The 11,582-nt window shown below is 42.5% G+C and overlaps 1 protein-coding gene across 2 annotated transcripts; it reads right to left on the bottom strand.

Annotated features, from left to right (window-relative positions):
- Nucleotides 1-982: 982 nt before the first annotated feature.
- hmgxb4b (HMG box domain containing 4b) lies at nucleotides 983-11,582 on the bottom strand. Of its 2 annotated transcripts, none has more exons than XM_080834177.1 (12): nucleotides 11,524-11,582; nucleotides 10,382-10,509; nucleotides 10,205-10,283; nucleotides 9,764-10,114; nucleotides 8,580-8,777; nucleotides 8,305-8,453; nucleotides 8,049-8,133; nucleotides 5,684-5,748; nucleotides 4,874-4,979; nucleotides 3,185-3,363; nucleotides 2,727-2,849; nucleotides 983-1,312 (listed from the first exon to the last, which is right to left on the bottom strand). In XM_080834177.1, exons 2-12 carry the CDS (start codon nucleotides 10,505-10,507, stop codon nucleotides 1,268-1,270), a joined length of 1,506 nt encoding a protein of 501 aa, XP_080690303.1. In that variant the 5' UTR covers nucleotides 10,508-10,509; nucleotides 11,524-11,582; the 3' UTR covers nucleotides 983-1,267. The 2 variants fall into 2 exon arrangements, with proteins under 2 accessions (XP_080690303.1, XP_080690304.1); XM_080834178.1 differs by lacking the exon at nucleotides 11,524-11,582 and adding an exon at nucleotides 10,846-10,959.

The raw sequence follows: 11,582 nt of genomic DNA, 5'->3' as shown, positions 1-11,582 counted from the left end.
GGTGGAGGAAGAACAAGCATCACACCTTAGTCACCGAATGCATCCTAAAATGTGTGTCCACGCCTGTGACAAACTCACCTGAGGGAGGTGGTAAGCAGAAACATCACGCTACTCATCGCCCAGACATCTGCCATCCCTATTCAGCCCTACACGTGTGAAACCCCAGAGGGGTCGAGAGATGTGTATCTGTACATCACACGGAGTCTGCTAGTATCACATGTTTACTGCTTGTTAGGCTCGTAATGGTAACTAGGCAACTTTGATCTGACGGCTTTGTGATTTTACAGCCCCTTACGGACATTCCATGTGATGAGGCCCATTTTAGCCAGATTAAATCACCGACAACCCTCAAGATGCAGACACAGACAATTGTAAATGAGCCCCCTCCCCATCAGTAAAAGTGTCTAACTTAATCAATAAATCCCCCATGGCTCTAGTATTTGAGATTTCACCATAATATTGATCTTCTTGCCCCACAAAACAATACAATAAAATAAATAAATACCTATTTTGATTCCAATAGGTCTACTAAAGAAGCTGTTAAATCATGAAGTGACCAGATCCAGTTGCTATCATGCAGAACTATACTCCAGAGATACATAGCTTTCAGAAAAATATAGTTATTACTTGCCCCACCCCAAATGGTTGCGTTGACACCCTCTGGCTCATGCACTATTAAAGCTTAGAGTGTGGGCACGGTCTCTAGTATAGATGAAATTACACACTAGAAGATGATCAGCTCAGGAAGAAAGGGACCAATATAACTATAGAACTAAGAGGTAGACTAAGTATATGGATAAAGGGCCTTTCACAATAGTACCTTTGCTGAATGAGGTGAAACTAGCTCCATCTTTACAGGAAATACCATGACAACCACTAACATCTCATTGACAAATACTTCTAAACAATCTAAAGAGCTCGTGCCTTGAAGGTTAAAATCACAAACCACAAAACAAAAAACTACAAGACAAACACAAAAAAGTTAAAACAATTCACTAAAATATCTTTAATTGTAAATATAACAAATGAAAATGAAGGAAACAAGTCACAAATGTTAAAAATGGGGGCATGGTTAAAAGTAGAAGTGTCCGTGTCCATATGTCCAGTGCAAAACTGTGCAATGCTTCAAGTCCTTTCCCTTATTTAAAATGTTAAAATAAAGAAAGAAAGTGTGTTGCTTGATCCATCCAACAGTCCTCCCGTACTGTAACTTCCGTCAGTGGCAGTATGGGTATACTGGCAGTAGGACTCCTAGTGGCCTTGACCCTCACAAGCCGGGCATCACATAGGCGATGTTGTCCAGAGTCTTGGACTGAAAACACAAGAGAGGAGGGAGAACGTTCAGATTGAACATCTGAGCAACACTGTACAATCTAAAGTGGTTTGACACAAAAAGGATAGATAACTGTATATACCACTTTTTTTTGTTTTAAGAAGGCTGAACACCCAAAGCCTCTCCCAAAAGAGAGACCTGACTAAATGCCTTTGGCACAGGTAGACATAATCAGTTGGAAGTGGTCGTATATGTAAGGGATATTTGTCGACGAGCTGTACAGTTCTACAAATATAATGGACGATGCGGGGCAAAGAACTCCACGATGCGAAGTCCATTATCTTTATAGAACTGTACAGCTCGAAGGCCGTTATCCCGCTTATCTCCCGTTTACAACATCCAAAAAATGTTTTATTATTATTATTATTATTATTATTATTTAGAATTTCCTTTATCTTTAGGAAACTTAATATGCATAATAACCTGATGAATTCTTGATTTGAAGCCTAGTGCTCCCGTTAGAGAAAGTAGTGAGTTTAAAAAAAAAAAAACGTTACGTTGGTTGTCAATGGTAACCATTCAAGAGCATTGATATGGAACAGCGATTTAACTTTTCTACTGGGACTACGTCCAAGGTGTGCGGTTATACGAACTTAATGTACACCCCATTAGCCAATCAGAAAACAGCATTTCGTTCCAGAGGGAGATAAGCAGGTAAGGGACACACAGTACATACTGCAGATAAGTATGATACCTCTTCAGAGTTGCATTGCCATAAATAAAGTATTGACTCAAAAAACACATTGTTTTGATTTCTGAATCCAAACTGAGGCACCGTTTGGATTCAGAAATCAAAACAATGTGTTTTTAACTATTTAAATTGTAACTGTATCCATACTTTTGTTTTCCATAATTATCTTCCCAACCTGAACAAAAGAACTTCAGCTGTCTCCCATATTTAATGACCATTCACTCACTCACCTCACCTCACCTCACTCACCTCACTCACCTCACTCACCTCACTCACCTCACTCACCTCACTCACTCACCTCACTCACCTCACCTCACCTCACTCACTCACTCACTCACTCACTCACTCACTCACTCACTCACTCACTCACTCACTCACTCACTCACTCACTCACTCACTCACTCACTCACTCACTCACTCACTCACTCTGCCTGTCATTGTCTGAAAAAGGCTGTTTACTTTGACACGGATGCACGCCCATGGGATTACATTGTAGCTGTTTTGCAGTTGCATTCTAACTTCAATACTGTTAAATATCCTTAGTAAAAGTCTGGGCTCAAAAAGATCTAAAAATAGCTTCTCTTTAACTTCATATAATCATGTTCACCCGACCAGCAGCTTCTGAGCTGTGGGGGCAACGTCCCTGTGCTTCTGTCCGATGGGAGGAGTGAATCTGAGTGTGACAGATGCTCTCTGACTCACCAGTATGTGCTGCGGACAGCCGTTGAGCTCCGGGACTTGAGTGGTGAGACAGGCTAGAGGACCCAGAGCGCACAGCATGGCGTCCAGCAGCACAGACAGACTGCCTGAGACAGTCACCATGCCCTAGAGAGAGAGAGAAAGAGAGAAAGAGAGAGAGAGAGGAAGAGAGAGAGAGAGAGGGAGGGAGGGAGGGAGAGAGAGAGAGACAGAGAGAGAGAGATAGAGCGAGAGAGAGGAGGGGAGGTCAGACATCACCAGAGCGGAGGCAAGAAAGGGGAATGTGGATTTAAAAATTAAAATAAATAAATAAATTGTATATTTGTTGAGCTTGAGGTAAGGCCATAGAAAGGGTCAGTCTTAATTGTAACATTCTTACAAAAGGTCCCACAGGAGGAACATCACCTCTGAACCTCATGACGAACCCAAACTACAATGTAGTGTTCACTTAATGCACTCACCTCAGTTTCCTGAAGTCGGCAGCCAATAAGTGACAGCGACTCTCCCAGCAGCTGCAGGTGGGCGGCGGCATCGATGGGGTCCACCTCTGGAACCCTGACTGGAGAGGGGGAAGGCTCCGCCTCCGCCGACATCCCATTGGCGTGTAGGGGCTCCGGTCGACTCTCCACCCTCTTCACGGCTGCAGAGGCGAAGGGAGAGTTGGGGAGAGGGTTTGCATGTGGCGTAGATTCAGATTATGCAGACCAACCCCAAACACTAACACTTCTATGGAACTAGGGCTGAATGATTAATTGCATTTGCGATTAAATCGCGATATGGTAAAAGGCGATTTTCTATCCACAACGTGGTGTAAAAAAAAAACAATTTTTTTTTTTTTTGTTAAAGATGGAACATTTTGCACACAGTGATTAAAGCAGGATAACGGATCAATTGCTCATCGCTAACGAGATGCTAGTGGCTCAAACTAGCGAAATCTCTTGAAATGTGCTTACTTTGACACTATGACAAACTAGTTAGTCAACAACTGTCCTAACACAGTCAAACATCAAGCAAGTACAACACAAGACGGCAATTAAGCTATTTACTAGTTCGGCAGACAGTAAAAACTGGGTGGCTTCAGGCACACCTACATAACGCAGTCCTTTGCCTACGGACCCTGGTTAGGCAATGGCAAGGAGGCGATTCTCCATATGAATAGTAATTGTAGCGCCCCAATTTTTTCAAAGCTGTTAATTAAGGTAAAACTTCTTATCCTAACCCTAACCCTGAAGTACAATTACTGCATAAGGCCACTTTAAAAAGTGCATGCCTTGTGTTTATACTTGACTTTGTTTAAATTACTTAAATGCACAGTGGCAAAGCCACCGATTTGTTTCTGTAATGAGCAGTTAAATAAAAATGTAAAACGTGGGAAAGAATATTTCACACTAAATGTATCTTATATTGTGTTGTTGGTCATATTTAAATCATTCAGTACGTTTTGTTGGAAAATAGAGGATAAAATGAAAAAAAAAGTCGCAATCGCAATATTTTGGGGAAAAATCGCAATTAGATTATTTTCCCAAATTGTTCAGCCCTATATGGAACATCTTCAAACTCAACTTACTGAGGGGCCAACTAATTAACCTCCATCGGAAAGGAGCCTCTACAATGATTAACCCTTAATTACATAGCCCAAGATGATGGTGCTCAATTCTGCATCAATGTTCAAAAGTTCTAAAGGACACGGTCATAAAAACCATGACAATAACATCCATAAGCCATCGTTTTACCACATGATGTCATTGTCCATTACACCTCTTCACAAATCTCTGTGTGAGGCTCTTAAAATTACACAAAGTTCGGTCTCTGACCAGACTAGAATGTTCTAGAACAGGGCTAACGATAACCTGAAAAACAGCCGTCAGCACAATATCCCTGCTGCCTCACCAGATGGAGGAGCAGGTGACAGCCCATGTAACTCATCTACAGAGTAGTGGGAATATAAATCACCCTGGGCTTTCTTTAACTTTTGCCTTCAAATATTTACTTTTGTATTCAGACAGTGTGGAAGGTAATATTAAAGGGGCAGTCCACGATTTGACAGATCAGCAGTTAGAGTTTCTTTTTAGCAGTACGGAAAGGAAGGGTGTAATTAGATTGTTCAAATATCTTAAATATCAACAATCTCTGAGGCACACGGCTCGCACCTTTGGGCTTGTCTGCTTTAGCTGCATTAGAGCTGGACTGGGGGGCAGATTTGCCCGTCTTCATCTGTTGCCTGTGTTGCAGGTACTGAGCCCGCTCCTTCCACACCTGCAGAAAGAGAGGGTAGAGAGAGGGTGGAGAGGGGGGGAAAGAGAGAGAGATAGAGAGTGCGAGAGGGAAGGAGGGGGAGAGAGAGAGAGATGGAAAGAATGGAGACAGAGAGAGAGCGCAAGACAGAGAGAAAGAGAGAGAGACAAGGACGGGGAGTGGAAGGAGAGAGAGTTTATGGTTTAGGTTTATGTGCAATCAGACATTAACCTCATAACTCTTATCCCAGCACAAAGCTACTAACACTATTAAGTTGTAAACCCACATACCTACATCTTCCTAACAGAGATGACAGACTCATTATGTCATTATGTCAGAGTAAGTGATAACAAACTGTATGTATATAGCACCTATTAGGTGGTAGCCTGTGTTGTGTCATTGGGAATCCTAAGAATGGTTCCTCATAGACAGAATGGAAAACTGTCACGTCATGATAAGAGATTATAGCATGTAATGATTTTTAAGGAACTGTTAATCTGATTAATCATTTCTAAATTATATTTGTTACTGTAAGCAAGGTGCATGAAACACAGAAGAGTAGTGTGTGTATGTATGTATGATATTTAATCTGTGGAGAAAGAGTATGCTCAAGCATGTCAACAGCAAGGATGTGTCTATGAGTGTTACACTGTGTGTGCGCGCGCATGTGTGTGTGTGTGTGTGTGTGTGTGTGTGTGTGTGTGTGTGTGTGTGTACGCACTCACTTCTTTGTCTCCCTCTGGTAGCTGCTTCCATGCGTCTGCTAACTTTTTACTCAACTCGCCAAAATCTGCACACAAAAAAAACACACAAACTATTTTATCTGCGTAGGCACACACTTTCAGAGATTCAGAGTATCAGAGCTGTTGCACACTTCCCATGGATATGAACCCAGTCAAACTGTTACTAATGTATCCATGGCTATGAACCCAGTCAAACTGTTACTAATGTATCTATATATATGAACCCAGTCAAACTGTTACTAATGTATCCATGGATATGAACCCAGTCAAACTGTTATTAAGGTATTCATTTTCTCCTTTACATTGGTATGGTTGCAGAATGTCACAATATAAATCAGAATGTCACAATATCAATCAGAAACCAGTTGAGACCAGTTGGGCCAAGATTGGTAAGCACTGCGTCAGCAGGAGTTTGACAGGGCAAGTGAAGCCAGGACACAGCCACTGTTAGACATACCTTTCACAGTCATTTCACCCAACTGTTGAAAATATGTAGCTGATGCTTAAGGCCCTTGAACTTGAATAGTGATGACATTTGAACTCAACTCCTCCTCACCTTGTTAACAAAGTCAAAGTGTCAACCTCACGGTCAGCTTACTTATCAGCGGATCTGCTATGTTTTGCGCGTTGCAGGTAGTTCCTAATATTCAGGATCTGATAATAGTCTGAATCTACGATTTTTGTGTCTGATTATATGTTTCTGCAGGAATTTCTCTTGATCAGCTGGTCAGATCACCCGCATCCCCTGAGGCAAGCGATGACTCATGGTGGCAACCAACCCCTTATGTCTATGATAAGTAATGGAACGTCCCGCAGCTACATGCTAAAGGCGAGGCAGACAGACTGGGCTTTGTTATAATGAGGTTCTACAGGTTATATGGAGAGAAGTGAAATCGTTCTAGTTTGCGTACGTCACCTGGTGTTAGCAACAGGTGTAGGACTGAAAGGATCCAGGTTGGAGAGGATGCAAACTCATCACTCCCAGGTTAGTAAAAGGGTTTGGGTGAACGATCCGGGTGAGTCAGGACTCGCACAACACTAATGACTGTCACTTTCATTTTCTTTCGATAACTGGCTTAAGAAAACACAACAACCTCTCGCCTCAAACAACAATTTGCGACAATAAAAACTAAGAAACTAGAAGTCGGAGAGAGCACAGACCTCCTCGAAGGCCAATGCCTTATCTTGCAAAGTCACCGAAAACGAAACTAAATTCGTGGAGCTGCCCCGTGAGTCAGATCTTTCCAACAAGTTTCAAGGAATTCAAGCAAGTAGTCTTGAACAGGTGAACGATTGTACTGAATCACTAACAAAACAAACCGCTCCGAAAAACAACCTTCTCGGCGGAGGATATAACAAAAACAGTGGGAGGATTAATAGCCAAAGTTCCCTATACGGTAGTGATGTCTCTTTATTTTCCTCCTTAAATATAAAGATACTGAAACCATACTGTTACAATGGCCCAAAAACACTGATACACACCGAACCGTGGACCCACTGTTCAGTTGCATCCTTAGTTCCCACCCATGTTAGGCCGAATCTCGATTCTTCCCCTTGCCCCTTTTGCTTTGTCTTTGTCTTGTCTTAACCCTAGCACTTGCAAGTGTAAGGGCCAAGGGCTGAAAACTTTCCCCTATGAAATGAGACGCCACTCGGTTTCGGGTACGTCATGCGTGACTGTATTAGCTATGAAACTAGCGATTTAAAAAAAGTCTAATGAAGAACATGGTTGCAAATATATATGTATACAACTGTGTAGAGCACGAAACAAGACTGTCGTCATTTTTAAATTAATTATAAGCCAAAAATACTTACATGTAGTGTATGTAGCATGATAGCTGGCAAGCTACCATATAAGCCAATGGAGTGGTGGTATATGCGCTAATTGTATCCTAAAACTACCGTTTGAAAGCTTCAGTTAAGACCTACAATACTATGCATCGTTCATGTAGTACATTTCAGATCAAATCGAGTCATTATAAACATATAAAAAGTTGTGTAGCTTTATTCATGTAAAATATTCCTCGCTTCAAGCAGCCATTTTTTTTTTGAAAATTCCCGAACTGGTTTCGCTATGTGCTCTGGGATAGCCCTTGGAGGTAAGTGAGCTCTCAAGTGAGCTCTCAAATAATCTTAAAATAAGGGGTACATAGCACTCGATCTTATCCCTTAATCTTGATCAAATTGGGTATTGAGACACCACTAGCTCTCACATGAACGCGCAATTTCAAGGGTAAGGGGTAAGATAAGGGGTAAGGGGAAGTATTGAGATTGGGCCTGAGTCTCCAGACATACAGTGCTATAGATTGGGAGATACATCTAGCTCCATGACAAGTTAAGTGCTCACCTAAGCCTGGTTGCTCGATGTTGATACTGGCTCTGTACTCCTTGCAGAATATATTGTATGCTGTGAGAGACGACTTCCTCTTGGTCTGTGAGATCGAGTGAGAACAAATGAAAATATCAGTCCATTGCTTTGCCTTCTCGCATACCAACTCAAGAATACACTTCACATGTTAGTCCTAGACACGGTGAACATACTTAACAGTCCGTGATAAAGTCAAACCCACAACCCACTGGGTTAGTACTGAGTAATAGCTGACCTTTTTTTTATCTGATTTGTCCCGAACATTCTCTTCTTTCTTCTTCTTCTTGTCACTCGGGCGGTGGTTTACCGACTCCGAGGGTGCCTTCCCAAAAGCCCCGTGTCCTCCGCTGCCATTGGCTACACTGGAGGAGTGAGAGCTGCCTCCTATGAAGAGAGATGACTGGATCAACAGATGTAAAACAATCAATGAAGACAATTATCTATTTCAAAAAAGAGATAGAAAAATTATGTAGATAAGACAAAGGAGGGTCAGCCTGCACGCTTCTTCACCTTTTGACACCTTCTTGACCCCTTTCAGTGTGTGCTTTTTTTCCCTCTCCCTCTCCTTCTTCTTTTTGCTCTTCTTGCTCTTCTTGGCTTTCTTGGCCAGCTGGGCGTAGGAGTCGTCGATGATCAGCTCGCCGGCCTCTAGTTCATCCGCCGAGGAGGAGCTGTCACCCATGAGCCCCATTGGTCCGTCATAGTGTCCTGACATTGAGAAAGATAAACGATGGTGTGAGTGAACGGGACCACAAAAGCCCATTACTGTCACATGTAGGTGTTCATAAACATAAAGTAGAGCATGTCATGAAAGTCACAGATGACCCTTATCACCAGTTCAACAATAAATTCAATATTCTAACAAAAAACACTAGAACCTTGACTAAACAAGAGACTCGCCAAAGTAGGATCAAGTCAGATTAAAAAAAAAAAAAAAACATAGTAACTTAAGCCATTAACCAGAGCCTGAAATAGGTCATCAAGGCAATGAATATCTCAGCCCTGTACAGTACTGGGTCATGGAAAAAAAGAAACAGGGCTGCAACACAGAACACGGGGGTTTGTCATGTCCTCAGCTCAGCTGTAACACTCTCTCTCACGGGGCACATATTTAAAGAGATAATTTTCTTGGGCAAACACACAATCTATACACAGACTTTGCCCAGTGGTAGGTAATATTTATGATTAATTATGGAACCACTAAAGATACCAGGACATGACACCATGCACTGCAGTCATTTTATATAACAACTAGAGAGAAAAGGCATATATTATTATAGTTAAGCAGCAGAAAGTTGTTTTGGTCACAAACTGGCAATCAGTAAACAGGAAAAATGTTAAAAATGTTAACAGTAGCACACGTGGCCACAGAACTGCATAGAGCACAGCCTATGTGGCTAGCTGGAAAGACAGGTGTGACTATCTGTGCTTCACATAACCATATGCCATGAAAATTAATCTGAAGATGATACCAATACTAGTTGCTTAAACATGCTTACAAATTGCTGCACACTGTCTCTTTAAGGCAAGCAGTCAACTTGTGTGAACAGCTTTACCGTCCACTTTACTTCCAGCCACTGCCCATCCAAATAAGGACCAAAAAAAACTATCGACAGGAGTTTGCTGCAGCAAATCTGTATCTTCCTGACAACAATCACCATCATCATCATCATCATCATTATCCTCTCTCTCACCTTCCAGCTCGACCTCTGTCCCCACCACAGGCAAAGGTTCCCTGACCGGTGGAGGCTTCTTCTTGGGTTTGGGCCTGGGGGGGGCTGAATCCCACTCATCCCGCTGTTTGCGCTGGGTGGTGTGATGCGCGTGCGAGGGGTAGGAGGGCTTCTTGTAGTGCTGCTGGTTGGGGGGACTGGGGGCCGAGCCGGTGGCCAGCGGGGAAGTGATGGCCTGGAGCAGGTCCATGGCCGTCTCGGTCGAGTGCGGGTCGGAGGCGAAGGAAGAGGAGTGGGCAAGGGAGGGTCTCCCCTCGGAGATCGTTTTCTTCTTTTTCTTCTTATGGTGGAGGGACTGGCCATGGCCCCTGTCTGCGAAAGCAAACCAGAAAAGAAAAATGAGTCAAAAAGGTCAAAACGAGGGAAAGCCAGGGACGCTTTATTTTCTTTTTTTAATTTCACCTTTGTGAAAGTGCACTTCCTCATGTGTCCTCTTCTTCTTCTTGTGAAGTTCGCCTCCTGTGGCAAAGGGATCAGAGTCCTGTAGAAAAATCAATGCAAACGATCCATACATTATCAACACAAGTAAAGTAAGTGTGAGGGGAATGGCAAATGTGGCTTTCCATTATTTTGCCTTACACGTCGTTTCTTGGACGTCTTGCGCACTTGGGCATCTATCTCCTCCTCCTCCCTCAGGAGGTCTTTGTAGGATCTCCTCTTCTCTCTCTGACTGCGGCCGGCTACGAGACCCACCTCTCCCTCCATCTCTGTGCAGGAAATATCAAGACATTCAGGGAATAGGCAGTGAGTTGAAAGGCATTAATAAAGTCAATAAACAAGTATGGAATAGAGTATATTATCATCTGACAGGTAATTTTTTTTCCACATGAGGTCACCATCCAGCAGGAATTAATTTAAGAGTTCGGAAATGACGTGCTACAGGCAGCGTGCTATTGTTATTGAACAGTGTTTACATTCTCACTCAGGCATAAGTGGACTCTTGCAAACAGACCAACTTTATAATAGCAGCATAGCGAATAAGAGAATATCTGTAAAGCAAGAGCATAATACATGTTACGCACACCACGCTCTCGAATTCTTACCAAGGATTCTTGGTATCCTTATAGTTCAAGTTACAGAAGTTGTAGAATTTACCGCGCTAACATTAGCTGGCTAGCGTCACTTAAGTGAAAGCTTAAACAGTGTGCCAAGTTACCGGTCTATTTGACACACAGCCATGCCCATCAGTTGCTCGTTGCAGCGAAACTGTCACGCATTGTATCTGCACACAGGTGTTCAGATGGCGAAGTTACATCGACTTGGCTAGCCAGCGCCAATACATGAAATAAACAACATTAGAGACGCTAGCTTTCTAGCTAACTAGCAAGCTAACCTTAATCGTGGATATATGTCAGTACTCCGTTGTAACTGTCGTTAACACCATAAACAAGGCCTTGCATTTTTCACTTGTCCGAAACGCTGCGGTTGGATAGTAAAAAAAAAAAAAAAAAACACCGTAAAGAAAGCCAGATAACTATCCAACTAATGTTGCGCTATTAACGTTTTCTAACTTCATAAAGTTAGGTTCTTGAGAGGGTCTCTCTGGCTGGCTAATGGGTAGAATAGCTACACTAGCTAGCTACATTGCACACGTTCTCCGGGTATGGGCCAATCTGCAGAACTAAATAGACTTTTCAAGCACTCCATGAAACAAGCACTGCAAATATGATACTACTCTAAAATATTCAGGAAACATGCATGTTGATTCATTGATTTGTTACCTATATGACCAAATTTAAGCGCCGCTCGCCGCCATCTTACAACTTATTAACACAGCTCA

The sequence above is a fragment of the Sprattus sprattus genome, assembly GCF_963457725.1.
Source record: "Sprattus sprattus genome assembly, chromosome: 1".
In the NCBI taxonomy this organism is placed as follows: Eukaryota; Metazoa; Chordata; class Actinopteri; order Clupeiformes; family Clupeidae; genus Sprattus; species Sprattus sprattus.
Note: the sequence above shows the minus strand (reverse complement) of the source record. Positions and strands in the feature narration are given on the sequence as shown.

Coding starts and splice junctions, on each gene's coding strand:
- hmgxb4b (XM_080834177.1), bottom strand. CDS start 10,507: ATGGAGGGAGAGGTGGGTCTCGTAGCCGGCCGCAGTCAGAGAGAGAAG. Junction 4,980..5,683: donor TACCAGAGGGAGACAAAGAA/GTGAGTGCGTAC, acceptor CTCTTTCTGCAG/GTGTGGAAGGAGCGGGCTCA. Junction 2,850..3,184: donor GCCGACTTCAGGAAACTGAG/GTGAGTGCATTA, acceptor CTCTCTCTCTAG/GGCATGGTGACTGTCTCAGG.